This window comes from Fundulus heteroclitus, chromosome 12, assembly GCF_011125445.2.
Source record: "Fundulus heteroclitus isolate FHET01 chromosome 12, MU-UCD_Fhet_4.1, whole genome shotgun sequence".
NCBI classification, from domain to species: domain Eukaryota; kingdom Metazoa; phylum Chordata; class Actinopteri; order Cyprinodontiformes; family Fundulidae; genus Fundulus; species Fundulus heteroclitus.
In genome coordinates this window covers 15,387,947-15,407,804 of record NC_046372.1, presented here as the reverse complement: position 1 = coordinate 15,407,804, position 19,858 = coordinate 15,387,947, and the positions used below count along the sequence as shown (strand labels likewise).

At 39.9% G+C, this 19,858-nt stretch overlaps 2 protein-coding genes and 1 pseudogene across 2 annotated transcripts in view; all 3 read right to left on the bottom strand.

Moving 5' to 3' along the window:
* Positions 1-559: 559 nt before the first annotated feature.
* Positions 560-11,523, bottom strand: zgc:114041 (MFS_MCT7 domain-containing protein). Its single transcript, XM_036144043.1, has 5 exons — positions 11,162-11,523; positions 9,493-9,741; positions 9,258-9,401; positions 5,322-6,107; positions 560-1,171 (listed from the first exon to the last, which is right to left on the bottom strand). Exons 2-5 carry the CDS (start codon positions 9,692-9,694, stop codon positions 1,020-1,022), a joined length of 1,284 nt encoding a protein of 427 aa, XP_035999936.1. The 5' UTR covers positions 9,695-9,741; positions 11,162-11,523; the 3' UTR covers positions 560-1,019.
* A 1,710-nt stretch (positions 11,524-13,233) lies between these two features.
* The window catches only part of jak2b (Janus kinase 2b), a 36,142-nt gene continuing 29,517 nt past the window's right edge, over positions 13,234-19,858 (bottom strand). Inside the window, exons 20-24 of the mRNA XM_012878479.3 lie at positions 18,712-18,836; positions 18,442-18,614; positions 18,074-18,191; positions 14,507-14,620; positions 13,234-14,102 (exon numbers count right to left, since the gene is read on the bottom strand). Of these exons, the coding sequence (XP_012733933.2) occupies positions 13,995-14,102; positions 14,507-14,620; positions 18,074-18,191; positions 18,442-18,614; positions 18,712-18,836 (638 nt within the window). The 3' untranslated portion in view covers positions 13,234-13,994. The remainder of the gene's footprint in view (positions 14,103-14,506; positions 14,621-18,073; positions 18,192-18,441; positions 18,615-18,711; positions 18,837-19,858) is intronic.
* On the bottom strand, positions 16,785-16,897 carry LOC118565122 (annotated as a pseudogene).

Sequence of the window (19,858 nt, the reverse complement as noted above, 5' to 3'; positions counted from 1 at the left end):
ATTACGTTCCCCTTTTATAACTACAACACAATCTCCATTTATCACGTTGATTAGTCCTACAGATGATGAGAAAGTGTGGTGCAGCGCCACAGCTGCAGCCTTTTAGCGTTTGTGCTCAGTAGGCATCATTTGTTTAAAAGCCCCGATGCTCCGGGACAAAAAGAAACAGGACCCTGCAGTCTCACCAGCTTCCAACGGGACCAGAAGCTAATCCTGGGCTTATTTCTGGAAATAGGACAAAAAGTTGACTGAACGGTGGTTCCAGTTTCCATTGGTGCTGACTGTTTATGGGAACTGAAGTCCTGCAGGTGGTCTGTTGTAGGTACAACCGGAGCAGAGCCTGTCTGGACAACAATTTCTATGCTGGTGAAGATTCTCAGTCATCCAGGTCATGATCATTCCAAAAAAAGGTAAAAAAAAAACAAAGCAACTGGACTTGTTTTCACGTCTTCAACTACGGAAAACAAGTCCAGTTGCTTTGGTTTTTTTTTTTTTACCTTTTTTTGGAACAATTTCTATTCATTCTGGTGGATAGTTAGCTCCAGGAAAACAGGGAAAAATTTAGGATTTTCTTGGAATTTGCAAAAGCAGACTATGATATCCAACCTTACCTTTATCTATAAAACACTTTAAATAAACAAAGGTTCACAAAGTGCTGGACGATGTGCAAATTATATTAAATGAAGTAAAGTAAGACTAATTTAAAAAAAAATATATATATTTCACTTGTATTTTCACTTGTCTTGCAGACGAAGGTTGTGGCAGATCATACGAAGCAACGCAAGATATGCTTTTATCGCTACTGTAAATACAGACTATCTTTTTAAATCCTTTGGTCTAATTTCAGGGAACAAAAAGATAATTTGATCATTTAAGGTGTAACCCTAAAGCCCTTCTACTACTCAATCCAAGCCAGATCATATAGCAGCTAGCATCCAGTCTTCTCACACTGAGCTGTAGTTTAAAGTCTAGCGTAACCACGTTTCCTTTGACTTTTCCCGTTTTCCCCGTCACCCGTGTTAGTTGATCGTCTGACGGCCTGATGCCTCCGCAGATTTCCTCCTCTGGACCAGGCGGTCCACCAGGACGACAAACACCGCTGATGTGATGAGGCAGAAGCCTGAGAGGTAGAAGGCAGCACTGTAGTCGTGCGTCTGGTCCACCAACCAGCCTGCAAAAGGAGACAAAATGAAAACGGGTCGCGTCGCACGCAGGGCAAATCCTTTAAAAGCTCTTTCAATTCAACTCGCTTTTACTGGAGCAAAGTATGAACAGTATTATGCCAGAGCATTTGTAACCCTTGTATTTGTTCATATTTTGTCACGCTACAATCAAAAGCTTCAATGTATTTTATGATAGAACAGAAAGAAGCGCATGAATGTGAAGTGGAAGAAATAAAAATTATGTTTTCTTAATTACTTAATAAGTGTCTAAAGCGTGGCATGTATATGTTTAGGCTCCCTGAGTCGGTACTTTGTAGAATCACCTTTTGATGTAATCGCAGCTGGATGTATTTTGGGTGGTTTGTCCACTTTGCACATCTGGAGATCGACATTTTTTACCCATTTTTCTTTATAGAAAAGCTTAAGTTCATCTCAACTGGATGGAGAGATGTTGGGATTTTGCTTTCTTTAAACCTCTCCGAACACAAACATTTGTCTATACATCCCAGTAAAATACATTGAAGTTTAGGGTTGTTACTTAACAAAATGGGAAAAACGGAGTGAATATTTTACAAGGCACTGCATGATTGTTGATAGATTAGCATATGTCTGCGTTACAGACATTGATGAGGTTATTAACTGCTCCTGTAGATGGAGCTCTAGAGTTAAGAGAGCCCATATTCACAGCCAAAATAAATCTTGTTTTGACAACATCAGCAGCATCCGTTGGGCAGAGCCCTTCAATCCTTTACAGCCTAAAATAACAAAACAAACCCTCAAAAATTTTAATCCACTGATCAGGCCTGAAATCTGGGTGTAGTGATGGACTCAGGCCAGAAACTTCTAAACACAAGTCGGCCTTCTGTCACCTGAAGCACATTTACAGGATTAAAGGACTGATGTCTCAGCAGGATCTTGAAAAACTAATCCATGTGTTTATCTTTAGTTCAATTGATCACTGCAACGGTCTTTTCACAGGTCTGCCTAAAAAGTGGATCAGACAGCTGCAGCTGATCCAGAACGCTGCTGCCTGCGTCCTCAGAAAGCAGACACCACTGACCCAGTCACACTGGCTCCCTGTATCTCAGAGAATAGACTTTAAAATACTTCTGTTAGTTTATAAATCACTGAATGGATCAGCACCTAAATACATCACAGACTTGTTATCAGTGTATAAACCCTCCAGACCATTAAGGTCTTCTGTCTCCAGCCTACTAGGGATACCTAGAAACAGAACCAAACATGGAGAAGCAGCATTTAGTTCCTATGCTCCACTTATCTGGAACAAACTCCCAGAAAACTGTAAAAGTGCAGAAACCCTGAGTTCCTTTAAATCAATGTTAAAAACCTGTTTGTTTAGAGCTGCCTTCAAATATTAATGTTGAAGTCTGTAGTCCAACTTGTCTTATACTTTATCAGACCTGCTGCTACTTTTCCAGTGCTATGTGCTTTCCTCTGTAATGTTTCCCTCTGTTATGCTTTTCTTTCCTCTTTTTCTTTTGTTTATGTACAGCAGTTTGAATCGTCTTGTTACTGAAGAGTGCTTTATAAATAAACTTGCCTTGCCTTGCCTTGAATCAGTACCCACTGACTACTATGAGATTTTGCTTGGACCAATTAAAAATAAAAATAAGTGCACAAATATAAACTAAAATCTCTACAAAACCAAAACCTAATTTGGAAAAAATGCAACAAATGTTTTTTACATCGAGCTGTTTTCTACTAAACAAAGTTCTTACTACTATGTAACTACAGCTGAAAAGGTATGATGATGAAAAAGGTATCCCTCCCCCTATTTAGTAACTTGAGCCTTTGTCCAAATCATAAAACATGGAACAAATAATTATCAAAATGTACCAATATTTCTCCAAAGACTGTATTCTTCATCTTGGGATGTATCAGTCTGAGGGATTATAAGGAGCGAACGTTGGGGAATTACTCACAGATGAGAAAACACGAAGGGGATTTAAACCTAAGATCATTTGAGGTTTCTTTGATGCCAGGGCGGTTTCATCTTGTAATCCTCACAGAGTCTAATGAGTTTTATGTCTGGTGGCAACAGAAACCATGAGACCAGAAATGTGCACGTAAACGGACCCGTCTTTCATGAACAATACTGAGGTTTAGGTCAGCGACTGAATTTCAGCAAACTTGTTCGTCTGAACGTTTGCTTTTCTCTGCTTTTGCAGTAATTCCTTCAGAGAAGCGCAATTACTATAAACTACATTATTAATCTAAGAGTCATGCAAATAAAACCAAAAAGAGCACACGTCCTCCTTAAAAGTTTTATTACAAAGGGTTGCATTCACAGATTCGCTGTTTTTTCAGGTATTTAGAGTTTGTAGATCAGAAAATGCCTTTCAAAGTATGTATACCCTCTTATAACCTGACATTTATCAGTAAAAATATTGAAAAATCTGTGTTTCATTGTAAGCTTCCTTACAATGACCAACCACTTTAATGTTTTCCAGTCAGGTTTCTGTACTCACCACATTACTGAGACCGCTCTTGTCAAAGTTCTCAATGACATAAACATAAATACAGACTGTGGAAGAACCACGGTGCTGGTTCTGTTGGACCTCAGCGCAGCATTTGACACTGTTGACCTAGCCTCGTGAGACCATCCTGATCTCGCGAGGTTTCAAGGTTTCACTCGCAGATCAGTCTGGCTACTCTCCGTTAAAGAAAATTCACCAAGCCGTTCACCAAACGAACGTCCAATCAGCGTTGGCTTTGAGGCAGGTTGCGGTGTGACGCAACGGGAAGCGCGTCAGTTCAGTCTAAAGAACATGGCGGCTTCAGCCGATGAAACTAGCGTTAGCGCGGCTATCGAGCAAGTTTTATCGGAATTACAGAGTATTTCTCTGCTGAGCTAACGAGCCTTTACTTGCAGCAGCAAGAGTAGCTTGGCTTGTGGTTGTGTTTTCGTCGTCGCTCTGTTACGAGCGACGACGAATCTGATTGGTTTATTTGGCCCGTCTATCACCAACATAGGCCAATCAGCTACCAGTATTTTCGCCCCTTCCCAAAATTACTTCAACGGAAGGTTTCCAGATGGATATGCGGAGCAAATCTATCTGGCGGAGTCAGGTAACTGTTGACCATGATGTATTATTAAATCGAATGGAGAGCTGGTTTGGTTCAAAAACTACCTAAAGAACTGGGACTTCTTCTTGTCTTCTCATCAGAGCGGACAAAAGCCACATGTGGGGAACCGCAAGGTTCAGTCCTGGGACCCCTTCAATTCAATATCTATTTGCTCCCCACTAGCTGAGATTATTAGTTACCATAACTATGCAGATGATACACAGCTCTACATCAGGATGCTTGCTCTTTTTCCAAATTAAAATTCCAGACTTTTTCCAGACTTTTTTAAAACTGATATTTTTTTCCCCCAAGACCTTAACGTTATGTACTTGTATACTTGTGTGCCTACTGCCTACTTCATTGGTTGAGATTGTACCAACTGTGTTTATTAGAAATGTTAATTTTTATAGGCTAGTATTCAATGAACAAACGCATTATTCACAGTAAATTATGCTCTTACTGATGAAAACGTTTCAAAACATGAAAATCACAAGTACATGAATTTCACATCAAACAAGTGTCACAAAAACTATCTATAAAAAAAAACATGAATGGATGGATGAATGTATGTAGAATTGCTAGGGGCGTTACTCTTGAGATGGTGACGTCACGTGCGCGGTACGCCATAGACCTCAGCAGTGACATCACGAAATTGTGCAAGACTAGGCTAAGCAAGCATTGATTGGATATCATTCCATTAGGCTAACACAGTACGTGACCAGTTAGTAAAATTATAGTTTTATAGCCTACCTTCCTATTTCTAATTTCACATACTTTATTAAGACTTTCACACAAAATTCAAGACTTTTCAAGGTCTGGAAAACAGTGTTTCAAAATTCCATACTTATTAAGACTTTCAAGACTTGCGCAAGCATCCTGTACATTACGATGTCACCAGGTGACTCTGAACCCATCCATGCACTGATTGAATGCTTAGAACAAATCAATGCGTCGAGGCAGTATCAAGCTTACAAATCCCGTATCTTTGGCAATTGCTCGCTTGCTGAAAATCGCAGCCATAGATACAGTGAACAAAACAATTAATCAAAAAACTTTACACTAACTCCTTACCTGCAGCGGGTGGACCAATAAAGCCGCCAATGCTCCTGAAGACCATAAAGAGCCCAAGTCCGCTGTCAAAGCCCTCCAAGCTCACAATGTCCACGATGGAGGTGACGTGAATGGCCACCATGCAGCCAAACAGGAAACCGTAGAGTGACGCAAAGACCAGCACGGACCAGTAGTTGTGACTGACGGGCAGCAGGAGCAGCACAACCCCCAGCAGAGTGGTTACGGCGGTGAGCAGCTGCAGGTTCCTCAGAAACCTCATGTTGGCGAGCCACCCACAAGACAACCTGCCTGCCAGGTCAGCCACAGCCATGGCCGAGAGGATAAAGGCCGGCCAGTACTCGTCTATCCCCAAACTGTTGGCGAACGGCACCAGAAAGAGAGCTGGGAGGAAAAACCCCGCGGCCGCAAAGATTGCAAACAGGATGTAGAGAAGGAGTTCGGGTTTCTTCAGCAGCCGGAACTGGAAGACTGCCTTCTTCTTCGTCGGGAGCGCGGCAGCGTCTTCTTCCGCGCCCTCTTTGCCATTTGTCTGTGAAGCGCTCCGAGTCGCCTCCAGAGGCCTCATGAGCGCGCCGCACACACACAGGTTGAACTGAAGGCCTCCGATGATGAGCAAAGCGCCCCGCCAGCTGTACATCTCAATGAGCCACTTGAACAAAGGGCTGAAAACAACAGCAAAGACGCACTCCCCTGAGCTGGCAATGGCATAGGCGATGGGGCGCCACCTTGAAAAGTAGTGATTCACCATGCTGATGGCAGGGATCCACGAGAATGAGATGCCTGTACCTGCAGGCAGAAGAAACAAACAGGTTCACTGGAAAGCAACAGGATACACACCGGCTGCCAAAAGTCTACACCTCCCTGGTAAAATGCCAGACTTTGGGGTTGAAAAAATGACAATAAGAAATTTGTTTATAATGTTTTTGCACATGTGTGGAGTTCGAGTGAAAAAACAAAGTTTGTAGAACACAAGAAAAATAAAAAGGTGCAACAACCTGGTTACATAGATGTTTATGGAGTGAATTTTGTGACATTATTGTTGCAAACAAAGAACACGTTTTAGATTAGATTAGATTCAACTTTATTGTCATTACACAGGTACAAGGCAACAAAATGCAGTTTAGGTCTAACCAGAACTGCAATAGCAGCAAGCGTAGGATAAACAATAGTTCTATAAGTACAGGACATGGGTTTTGTAAATGGAAATTTGAAAAATTGTAATGATCTGCTAAGGTTGAACCCAATGTGAGCCAGACATAACCTGACTCTTGCCAGATGTATGTCGCTCCACCTAGCTTCACTCACATCCATCTGGGACATCTCCCATAGAGAGTGATTTCTCCAACCAATTTTATTGTCTAGCCAATCAGGACGCAGGGCTGGAGTTTCATAGATGTGACGTAGTGGAGAAGCGACCGTGAGACTGTTTTGATTCAGACAACAACGGCGGCTCGCATCGAGGAAGCAAGCGTTAGCATTGATGCTGCTATTTCTTCCGTGTTGTCCAATCTACCTAATATTGTTTCATTAAAAGAACATCAGAGAACGGCTCTGAAGGCTTTTGTTGGTGGAAACAATGTTTTCGCCCTTTTCCCGACCGGATTTGGCAAGTTTTGTTTTCCGGGGCGCGCCCGTGGCGGAGCGGTTAGCGTGAACCATGTTAGGAGGCCTTTAGTCCTCAACGCGGTCGGCCCGGGATCGACTCCGACTCGCGGCGCTTTGCCGCCTGTCTTTCCCTCCTCTTCCTGTCAGCTCACTGTCAATAAAACGCGTGCCACTAGAGCCGCAAACACATTTAAAAAATTTTTTAAATTTTTTTTTTCATGCGTCGCTCTCACAGCGTCACGGGTTAGCTTCGGTGTAAATGGTTGAAATAGCACGTCGATAAAGATGACAGACAAGTGGCTTATCCAATCATATGCAAGGATTTTTGATAAGGCCCAGCCTTCAATAAAGGCAATTCCTATGGAGATGTCCCAGATGGATGTGAGTGAAGCTAGGCGCCGGCGGAGCGACATACAGCTGGCGAGAGTCAGGTTAGGCCAGACACGGAGCTGATGCTGAAAAAGGGTTTTATTAGCAAAATCAAGGAGGCAAAAAGGCGGACTTCAGGCAAGCAAACAGAACCAGGCAGGGACTAGACCAACTCAAAAACAGAAGGGCAAAGAACAGATCGGGAACAGACAGGCAGAAAGACAGGTTAAACAAAAATAACAGAGGCTGGAATGTGCTTACTGAAAGCTGACGTGTACAGTAAATACAAGACGTTCTGGCACTGGAGACAGAACTGAGTTTAAATGGAGGTGAGAACAGGTGAAATCATTGAAAGTTAATTGCAGGCAGGGAGGAGACTGAACAGGTGTGGCAGAAACGTTACAAAAATATGCAATCCAGAAAAAAAAACTATGCAAAACTTCTCAACGAAGAAAAGGTTTTGAGAAAAACAGTGGTGTTTCCTCAGACTTTTTGAAAAAAATATTTTTTTAAAAACATTCTTTTCAAATATGTTATGTTTTTACAGATTTTATATTTTGAATTTTTCAAATTTGTCTTTTTCAAATCAAGTTTTATGAATTGCATTCTTTTCAAATTGCAAATACTACAGATCACATTCTCTTCACTAAAAATGTCGTTGCTAACGCCCATGCAGACTAATAGAAATGCGTCTTCACTCCTCACTCCAGAGGAAGTGAGGAGTGGGCGGAGCTTGGTGACAGATTGTTCCTGGGTCTGTGTTTGTGATTGGTTGGGAAGATGTAATGACTGTAGTATTAACCTACTTAGTTATTAATGCCTAAGGAAGGAAAACTTTTATTCTATTGAATTTTTTATTGACCCTTTTTTCTATCATCGATATATGATATGTCTATGGATCAATATATATATATATATATATATATATATATATATATATATATATATATATATATATATATATATATATATATTGTTACTGAATTATCGTCCAGCCCTACTGTGGACTCTTTCTAACAACAGGCCATCTTAACATCTGGTTGGCTTTGAGCAAAAAGCTGAACATACTGTAGGTCTTTCGGGAGAATAATGATTGAAAACGGACGGCCAGGTCAACACAGAAGTTGTTTGCTGGACACAAAATGAAACTTCTTCCACGACCGTCTCTGTCCCTAGACCTAAATCCAAGAGAAGCCAAGTGAGGTGAGCTGAAGAGAAGAGAGCAAAAGAGAGGATGCAGGATGCCTCTGTCTGTGTCCTCCAAACCTGGTGAAATGTTACAGAAGACGATGTGCTGTTCTATTGCCAAATAAGGTACGCATTTAAAAAAAATTATAATAATCTTCCCACAGAATCAGTGTTTTCAAATAATTTCTTGTATTTCATTAGTTTTTGCACATCTTTACCAAGGTTGACATAAAAACAACAACAACAACAAAAAACGTGCCCAGCACTGTACGGGAACTTTATTCACCTTGAACTCAACATCAGTTTAAAGATGAATAAACAGACCGCTTTGTGCCTTCCGCTCTTTCAGGATCAAATACTCAATGTTTCATTTTGCTTCTAAGTTTTCTTCATAAATTTTTCCATTTACTTTTAGGAGGAAAAAAAAACAGGGTGAGTCCAGTCAGTAATTTTACCTCTTTATATGTGCTGACTAACATCTGTCTAACCGTATATTAACTTTAAAATCGTTTCTTTGTCTGCTGCCTACAAGCACAATGTCACACAGAATTATTTGATCTCATAAAAGACTAAACACACAACGATTAAAACAGGGCAGGGAGCGTTGAACCAGTCACTCCAGTCAGTGACTTCCTGGAAAAAAATCTACATGACAGCAAAAAAAAATAAACAAAAACAATCTAAAATACCACCAATGAATCGTGCGGTTCATTTAACAGATCAAATCAGGCACAGAAAGACTCCTTTAATAAGAGAAAATCTTTGTTCGCCTACCTTCCAGGACACCCATAGTGAGGTAGAGCCAGGGGAGACTGAGGTCCAAAGATGCGAGCAACATCCCCAGAGCACACAGAAAACCTCCAGCTATGATGACCGCTCTCTGAGAAAACCGCAAAGTCAGAGCGCTGGCTGCTGGAGCTGGTTAAAAAAAAAACAATTAGCACAATTAAAACACCCTCTTTATTAAAAGAGTGAAACAGCGCTGTCAAACAGATCGCCGCAGGCTTACCTCCTATGTGAAACATGGCGATAGTTGTGGAAGAAACCCAGGAGGTAGTGCTGGTCATGACCCCGAAGTGACTCTGGATGTCCAGGAAGAAGTGGCCGAAGTTTTTGAGGACGGCTCCGGTGAGGCCCATGACGACGAAGGCCGATGCCACCACCACCCAGCCGTACCCCCCGTCGGGAGGTCCAGCTCTCCTGGACTTCATCTCTCCAACTGCTCAGCGGGCTGCTCTCCCCCGCTGCTGCTCGGAGGCTGTTATGTAATAATCAGCCAAGCGGTTAGGAGCCGGTGAAAAACGAGCGCAGTATGTACAGACGGCACAGCAGTTGTAAAAACAGTCAAACGTGGGACAGTGCTTCTTGGATTTAGCTGTTCTTTTTTTTCCCTTTTCTTTTTTCTTCTTGTAGCGCTACAAGTGCACATCGTTGTTCAGTCATCTTGAATAACTGAGATTAAAAATTACAACTTTTCTGGTACATCCCTCCGTTCATCTTTGGGTTGTTTTAATGGCAGCTATTCATTACTATCCTCTCTCATTCTATAAAACCATTAGTCTTTATGGCCACTCTACCTGTAACCTGTAAACAAAAAAAAAAAAATAGTATATGGATTTAATTAGCTGGAGAACATAAAACACTCAGGATCAAGTGTTTGACCATTTGAACTTCAATCATTTCTATTATCCTTACAAATGTATTTTGCAAAGCAATCTGTTCTGCTGGTTACACGCTAAACGATTGTCATTACTGCCCTAGATATGCTCAGTAGCCTTTTTTAGGTCCAGACACATTATAACCCGGCAACCGGAAAGGTTTCTAGCGGAGGAGCACTGGTCATTTTTGGTTGGTGCTGCTCAGTACGTCATTGGGAATCTACCCCTAATGGAGAACTTGCCGAGAAAACAGAAGGTTTGTTGGTGTCCAGAGTCCTGCGTGTGGAGGAGAAGATGTGTTGGACATTGCGGAAAAATAAGGATCTCATATTTCAATGTGAAAAGATAGCAAGGCATGTATATTTATATGTGAAATAAAGTCTGATCCCATGCCATGTATTCCAGGAGCCTGATCAGTTCATCAGTTCAGTAGATGGCTCCTGGATATATATATATATATATATATATATATATATATATATATATATATATATATATATATATATATATATATATATATATATATATATATTTTTTTTTTTTTTTTTTTTTTTTTTCAACTACGGAAAACAAGTCCAGTTGCTTTGTTTTTTTTTTTTACCTTTTTTTGGAATATATAAAATGTTCTGCGTGTATTTCCTGTTTTGTCTATTCACGCTCGATCAATAACACAATTCACACGATTTGGCTGAATTTGCCCTAATTTTTAGGGTTAGTCGTGATCCGTTTTGTTGCTCAGTTACTATCAGGATAAAAAATTTAACCGATCATTAGGAAGGTAGGTAGGTAGGTAGATCAAAATGTGCAAAAAGTTTGTCCTCCAGATTATATCTCACTCTACACTCTTAACAACACTTAAGTGCCCTGTGAATTAAATAACTTAAATTAACGTTTGAATTATGATGTAGCATTATTTTTAAATAAACGGCTGTAAACCAAAAAAACAAAACAAAACAAAAACAAAAAACTAAAAAAAAAAAAACTAGATTCCAGACAACAATTGATAAATTGTCGACTTACATCTTTCCAAGCTGCTCTCTGTCCTCAACCCCGCAGTCCTCGGCATTTGTTATTCATCTGAAGCGCACTTTTTCACAGCGGCAAGGCATTTCTCCCTTTGCGCAGTTAGATTCAACTTCCTTTTAAATTGCAACGCGCCCATATTAGATCATGTATGGTATTCTCACTTCAACACCTCGAATAGAATAACGTATGAAATCAGACGCATCCTATAATTTCATATCTTCCGAACAAATAACACAGCACCCAAACTAAATTTACGACTAACCAAACAACTGAGCACGTATTTCTTGCGGACAGAAACGCAGGGCAGGTCTACGACCTTTGATGAAGCTAAAGCTAATGCGTGTCGAACGTCACTTCCGATTTTCAAAACAAACTCCCGTGGCGGTTTCGTTTTATTAATTTCCCTGTCCTCAAATGGACACATATGATGTCACAGCATACGAACCACCGAGCGAATAGTTTAACAGCTGACAACAATAGCCCCAACTAATTTTGCAAAGAAAATAACGACTAATGTCTTGCGCTGCACTACGAATAACCATAGTAACCATAATTCAAATTCAACGTCACATCCGGCTTGCTTTTCAAAACAAATTTAAATGTCGAAATAAGTTTAGGAGGACTGAAACGGACATAATTCAAAATAAAAGAAACATATTAAGGGCTCAATAAATTAGCCAACACTAAATGTACAAATAAATAAATAAGTTTCTGTTGAGTAATATAAATAACGTTTTGTTTTAAATATCCTATTTACTTTACCACGTTTTATGATTTGACCATATTTTTTCTCCATTTCAAACACATTAAGTATTTGATTGTAATTTTACTATTTTTCATGTTTTTTTTTAAACTTATAGATGCATTTATCTCTTATTTCCTCCTTTAATATCCTTGTTTTTTTCCCTACAAGCTTAGGTATTTCTTTCTCCTCTTTTACTTTTCCTTATTCCCTTAACTATTGGTCAATCTGAAGGAAGGTGCAGGATCTGTGCATATCAACTGTGCATGGTCCTCAAGGGAGGAAAAAAAAAAGAGGCACAAGTAAAAGAAAACCATGAAAAAAACATGAGATTAAAATTAAATGCTGAAATAATGCTTGATATGAATTATTAAAGAAAGATGTCAACTAAAATGGTACATAAACAGGATACTCTAAACAAAGATGTATCAATTAATATACTTTCTCATTTTTAAATTAGTAAATTTTAGGAGTATTGTGTTTTTAATGGGTCATGTATTTATTTTTTATTTCTGTCGGTTCCGGTCCTCTCTCTACAACGTTGTATCACTTTCTATATTTGCATTACTCTGAGGAGAAACTCTTTAGAAGAAATATATCCCTTATAATTGGTTAAGCAGACGTTTTCTTGAGCCCATGTATTAAACAGAGTACAAATTTAATTATAAGTTTATCATCAAGTTAGCCATATGAGATAAAACAATATATCTCATACCTGTATCTTGTATGGGAATAGGCTTCCAGAAAGAAAACACATTGGTTTTTAATAGCAACAGTGATGACCTTCTTATTTTAATGTGGAGCCAAAAAGTATTATTTATTGTACATTTTAAAAAAACTAGTTGAAAATTTGAAGGATGTTAAATTTTATTCGAGATAAAAAAAAAAAAAATAGGCATTAAAAAAAGTTTCTTTCAGTTGGAATTAAGATTTGATTTAGTTATTTTCCAGTTACACCTTTTTGTGTGATTGAGTTTTGTTTCCGTGTCAGAATTTTCCATTTTCTTATTCAAATCAGCAGTTACATAACTTTAGGTATACCGTGTTATTACCTGCATAGTTCATGTCAGTTTCTCCTAGGCTACATCAGTCAGCAAATGCACTGGAGCTCTCAAATTCATTTTGAAAAATCTTTTGTCCTTTTTTCCAAGCAATGGAAAACTCATTTTACTACAGAAAACTGGAGCAGAACATTTTTCCCAAACTTCCTAGTGGATCAAATCCTTATATAAGTTGTGCTTATATTATTATTTCAACAGCATATTAAATATGTGCAGAGGGAGTTTTGAGGAAAATGAAGGGGAATACACGCAATGCGAACAGATTTCTTCACAGACATCCTCTTTATTTTCTTCACGCCATCTCTCACAATGAAAACAATGACAGATTTTTAAAATCACCTTTGTATGCACATATTTTACAATGGCAGTTGCTGGCATCTCAAATATAGTGTTAACATTATTTATATTTATAAAATTATAAAATCTTTCTGGACATATGTACATAATATTACAGCTATAATACAGTTAAACACACAAATATATATATATAAAAAAAAAAAAGAAAAAAAGAAGCTATCAGCCCACTTCTTCTCCGGTGAGAGAAAAGGAGATAGCAAAAGCTAGCCCAGCTAGCCGTACGGACCTTGCATGCACATGCACATGCACACACAGACGAAACAAACACACAAACAGACAGAGAACCACCAGCATCTCTAGCTTTAGGTCTGGCAACAGTCTTGTCACAGTCTACATAGGCGCTGCAAGTCTTCTTTTAAAATATTGACCAAACACAGTTGCCTTTTTTTCAGCAACGCCCCAATTTTAAAGTTTAACCAACCAAAGATTTCCGACGTGCTGCAGGCTCACCGAGCCGCTCCACATTAGAAAAGTGCCTTGCTTGAAGGCACGTTGGCAGTAGTTCCCGATCAGATCCTCATCCCAAATCACCGATATTTCAGGTCACGCGGCTCTGCCACGTGTTGGCAGAGGCTCCTTTGCTTTGGTCTTCATCCTTCAGCCACGATCAGGCCAATAGTGTTTCTTCAAGTGTCTTGGTGCAAAGTTAGGTGGGGGCACTTGATTTTTAAAGCTCCTCGCTGTCCCTGATCAGGTCGATGCGCAGAGCCAGCTCATTAAAAGACGGACGCAGGGTTGGGTCTTTGTCCCAACACTCCTCCATGATCTCATATATCTAAGAGGAGAAGGGGGGGAAAGGAACAATGTTTTCAGCAGGAAACTAAAGGAAATCGCTCATTAAGGTTATAACACAGAGCTGGATTCTAAGTAATCTGGAAACATTTACACTGACATGTCGGTTTGTGCAGCGTGACAAAGTGCAGGAAGTTGTTCTAGGCTGATGATAATCTGTTGCTGGCTCAGCTGAAGAACTCATTCTTGGCGGCTAAAATATCTTAAAGGTCTGAGTTATAAAGCAAGATGACTAAACTTGTTTTCAGAGAAATTTGCATAGGTGTAAATCAGAGTCTCTGTGTCTAACAGTTGGTACGACTTGGCACATTCAGCGCTGAGGTAACAATATTCTCTCACAAGCGACACTATAAGTGTTTAGAAAAATAAAAGGGGAGATATGTATACCTCTGAAGGACAACCCAGGGGCTGAGGCAGCCTGCTGCCTGACTTTAGGAGCTCAATGAGGTGATAGACGATCAGCTGGCCCTGCTTATCGTTACCCATCATTGACATAAAAACCTAAGAGGAGGAAAGGAAATAAGCAGAAAAAGACGATGAGTTTGAGGACAAGAAGGAAATAATTCCATGTACAGGTAGTTGAAAAAGAATATTTCTTTTGTCAACTTTTTACATTTTGTCACTTTAAAACCACAAAGTAGGCACAAAATAATTCACATTTAAAAAAAGGTTTCTTTACAAATAAAAATCTGAAAGTGTAGCATATGTCATTCCAAAAAAAGGTAAAAAACAAAGCAACTGGACTTGTTTTCCCTAGTTTCAACTACGGAAAACAAGTCCAGTTGCTTTGTTTTTTACCTTTTTTTGGAACGACCATGACCTGGATGACTGAGAATCTTCACCAGCATGTAGCATATGTCGTGCCTCACGGGTAAATACTTTGTAAAGCCACCAGTCGTTGCAACTAAAAAGGGACACTCTTTTGGAATGAAAGATTGCTGCACATCTAGAGACTGAAATGTTTGTATTTTGCAAAATAACTGGAGTTCAGTCCTTAGATTGCAGAGTAGCTGTAAACATGAACGTTCAAGTCCTGCTACAGACCTCAAGTGGGTTTTAGGGTCAGTACTTTGACTCGGCCTTTCTAACACAACTATGTTTTGTTTTAAACCATTCCTTTGGAGTTGTTGGTGCAATCCTGGGTTGCTGCCCTGCTCTAAAAAGGACAAGTCTCAAGTCTTGTGTCGCCTCTACAGTTTTATTTCCTCCTAGAACTGCCCTGTATTTAGCTCTATTTTCCTGTTCCTCCCAAAGAAAGGAAATGAGTCCCGTTGGAAAGTGTTTTTGGGGAATTTAACCACATACACATTAACACGACATTCCTTTTTTGCCAGATTAATGTAAAAGCGCACATCTGGAAAGGGCTTATGTTAAGAGGCGCCATCATTCTAAATAAATCATACTGAAGATTAGCGGCTCTCTGAATGTACACAATGTTCTCAACAGTGCTGAAAGCCTTTACATCAAGCATTCAAGTGAACATGATGAGTTATGTCTGCTCTGGTGAAAGTCACCGCCCCCTCAGACAGTCAAACCGTCTCAATGTTATCCTGTGACTAACATGTAAGGACTCGTTTTAGACACAATGTACTCTGACTCCAAAAGCAAATACTGTGCACACTGTTCATAGTTCCCCTCTCCACTTGATCAGCTTATTTCCTGCAAGTCTTTTCCAGTTAGGAAGCTCTCCAAAAACCTTTCATTCTTACTTTAGCAGAGGCGTTTCATAAAAACCTTTAGCATTTCATTTCACATAGATTTTCTGTCTCTGTTTAAAAAAAAAAAGAAACAAGAAAAAAACTATTTAAATAAATAGAGATGACAATTCGTCACCCGTGACTGTCCGACGCATGCTAATTCTCCTAGTTTAAAAATAAGATAAACACCAAGAGGAAATGAACGGTTTGGACACAGTTTGATGCTAATGCAAACTGGTGGTGTGTATGTTAATTGAGGATGCAGCAGAAAAAAAACACCTGCTGATGGATACCGGATGGGTTTCATTTAGCATCAGAAGCTCGCGAATCGGCTCATTTTCCACTCAGTGAACGCACCACACTAGGAGCTGCCAGTCTGCGCTGACAAAAACGCTTACTGTAGAAGTGGTAACCATGCGAAGAAGACTGAAAGATGGCTATACTCGATATTACTGAGGTAAAGTCACAGGAAGCTCAAGTTGTTAGCAGCTAACAAGTCTGGTCCAGGCTTCAACCAGAACAAACAACTACTAAGTGCTGGTAACGCTGTCAAATTTCATTCTGATTGGTAACCTTTACCGTTGGATGCTCCAGCAACACATTACAAAATATCACTCCATATTAAATCGCACCTTCTCTTTTCTCTAATGCCCGTTCTAGCCATGCAATGTACATTTCTAATCTTTTACACACCCCTTGTAGGTTTACATTTTGCAACAAAAAAAAGTTCAAAACAGATAATTACTGCTATTTATATAAATTGTATGCAAGTTGGTGCTTAACTTTTTTTGTCAGTAACTATATTTATCTTTGTCATTGCAACTTGTAGGTTCCAATTAAATTTGTGCTCTGCAGAGCTAAGGGTCAGCGGGAGTCAAACCCAGGAAGTCGCAGCCTCTCCAGCACGCAGACACCCTGCTTTAACCACTGGGCCGCCACTCCCCCACTTCAAAAATAAAAAAAAATGACACAGGAGAGTGTGAACGCAGTACCTCACTACCACAAATTATGCAGTCAAGATTCCCACATTTGGGAAATTCCCAAAGGTTAGAACCTAGTAGCTTCCCTACCAGGTAGGTTTTGCTCCTTTATTATATCATATTTAAGTTTACCTGTCGAGCCAAGCATGAAGTAACAAGGCGTTTGATACGTTTTCTTTTAATAATTAGGTTTCAGGAGGCAAGAACATCCTTTCAATGGTCAAGAGCACATCATCTCATCTGTGTTTCGCTTCCTTCTGGGACCTGTCTTCAAAACACTATGACTACGGCACTGAACTCAATCAACCTTTCTGAACTGGGTTAGGGTGACCTCTGGTTTTGGATTACAGGTGATTCATAAATAATTGAACATACTTTTTTAGACCTGGCAGACAGGGATTTCATGGGGCTAGTGTGGCAGGAGTATATCATGCTGTGGTAAACAAAAAGTACATTTACTGATCACCAAAAGCAAAAAAAAAAAAAAGCAAGAGTAGGAACTGTTAGAAAACATGGTTTAAAAAAAGGCTACCGTGAGTTTTTGGGATCTGTTAGCAACTGAGTTAACTGCATAATTAATGAAAAAAAAACACAGCTGAAATCGTTTTAAAAGATTTTTTCAGACTATAAGGCGCACTTAAAATCCTTAAATTTTCTCAAATTGATGGTGCTCCTTATATATGATTACCTTTGTGCTTAATGACCGCTCAAAAATCTGTTAACATGTGTAAGTACAACTTTGGTTAGCAACAAAGCCGCTTCGCTCAATGGACATTCGGAGCATTACGGTACACTGTGTCACTACCCGATAGGACCCCTGAGCTGTCTACAAGACTGCCTGACTAAAGTCTAAACTAGAAGTGCACCCCGCACCCGATGTACATGCTAGCAACAATAAACCTAGCAAGTGAATTCAATATAAAAGCTTTGTTTATTTTGGCCTTATGTTAAAAACAGGGCAGCGTAGTCCAACTACTCTGTCCTCCCGACACAGGAGAGAGAGCTGTGTACGTGATGGGGCCTTATGGTCCTAAAAATACATTAAATTAAATTTGTTTTAGGTTTTTGGGATTCTGGGAGTCACTGCTGACACCAGTGGCAGCTCTGAGGCAGACTGTGCGCCCCAACATGTCTATCAGATAACGCCTCCGCAGTGTTTAGCTTCCAGGAGTTTTTTTTTTTTTTTTTCTCTCTGTACTTTTACGCATTAGCACAACTTTTACCTGTGTTAGGCAGCAAAATGCAATCCAAACATACAAATATGTTCAGTTACTCACAGCAGGCGGGCTGGAGTTTTTGTCGCTGTGGGTGAAGAGCTCATACAACACCACTCCGAAGCTCCAGACGTCTGAAGCCACAGAGAACTTGCTCTCTGTTAATGATTCAGGGGCATACCTGCAAAACACACATCAGGAGGCAAGCTTTACATGCGCCGCATATTTGAGATGGCTATACAGCTCAGTATCAATGCTTTGATAACCAAAGGGACGTCAGATTAAACACCATATAATAATAAATAACCAAATGAATATTAACATAAACGTCTGTTCAATGTGAACTCAGACAGTTTAATTTAATTAGATTGACAAACAAAGTGTATATTGTGTTATATATAAAATCAGCACCACAAAAAAAAGGCTCTCACCAGAATATGGGGCTCTCTCCTGGCTCTTGGACCATATAATACTCTTTGTCCTGAGGCAGAACTTTGGTGAGGCCAAAATCTCCAATTTTTACTCTGAGCTCACTCTCAACAAGGACGTTCCGCGTCGCCAGGTCTCTGTGGATGTATCGCTTACTCGACAGGTACTCCATTCCCTGCAGAACAACACAGAGAAGCGACAAAGAGGAACGTCAGACGCCGCTTAAGACGCTCCAAGTAGCAAGGTGTACCGACGAGGTCAAGCTGCGGCACCTTGCAGATCTGAGAGGCGTAATGGACCAGCTTTTTATGGTCGATTCGCTCCGTGTTTTTTATGAGGTAATCTCTGAGGCTTCCGAAGGGAAGATACTCCATGATGAGGCGAAGGTTTCGTCGGCCTGAATGACAGAAAAACGACAACCACAAATTATACTCAACATATACCAATGACTTTATTCTCAGTTAACAGAAGCTTGAGTAATTCTGGGTGGTTCCTTTAAAAGAGTTTGTGGTCTCTTGTTGATCGGCACAAAACGACTGGAGATTCCAATCCTATCTGCATTATAAAAATCTGCAGTATAAATTTACAAACAAACAGAAACTGGAAAAATTGCAGCTAGTTAAGAAGCTACGCTTAAAAAAAGTATTTAAATATTCTTCCAAATTGTCAGATTAAGCTGTCCTGATTACTTCCTTAAGGACCTAGGCATGCAGACTGCTTTAATAATCATTTAAGAAAACATGGGTTTGGGAGCTTGGTGAATTCAATACTCTCAAACGATGCCACCTGTGCAGAAAGCCCGTTTGCCATTTCTTCTCTACTAAACGTTCCATGGTCATCATTTAGTAATATTGCATCTTAGTCATGGCGTTGTACACCATATAGAGGCACAGAGCTGGTACGGCTCACGGTGTGCAGACGTTTCTGCAGCAGCAACACTTCGTGGGGCCTTCAGGTTTGCCAACAAACAGGATGTAATGACGTCCGTGGAATGGCTATTCATGGCTGATATGCAATGGTGGAAACCACCGCTAGTCTGCATTGCGTCAAGGGAAAAGTTCACTGGAGGAGGGATTGCTGTAAATGGTGATTGTTTTTTTAGGGGGTTGACCTGGCTCCTGTGAAAGGAACACTAAATGCTTCAGCAAAGAAAATATTTCTAGCGTTGGCATTAGATTTACACTGCAAAAAAGGGAACTCAAAGTAAAATTTCCTTTAATATGTGTGTATTTGTCCTTGATCTTAGCATGTAAATACGATTATCTGCCAATGGAATAAGTATTTTGACCCCTAGTATAAAAGATAATTAGATATCCTGCACTCGAAAGATAAGATAATGGAGATGAGTTGTTCGTATTTTAAGTGCAAAAAACTTATTCCATTGGTAGAAACTTGTTTACCTGCTCAAATCAAGGGCAA

Bases quoted from the DNA above. Each gene is read 5' to 3' on its own strand.
- zgc:114041 (XM_036144043.1), bottom strand. From the start codon at position 9,694: ATGAAGTCCAGGAGAGCTGGACCTCCCGACGGGGGGTACGGCTGGGTG. The intron at 9,402-9,492 runs GTAAGCCTGCGG...TTTTTTAACCAG, and splicing joins CGCCATGTTTCACATAGGAG to CTCCAGCAGCCAGCGCTCTG. The intron at 6,108-9,257 runs GTAGGCGAACAA...TTCTGCCTGCAG, and splicing joins CACTATGGGTGTCCTGGAAG to GTACAGGCATCTCATTCTCG.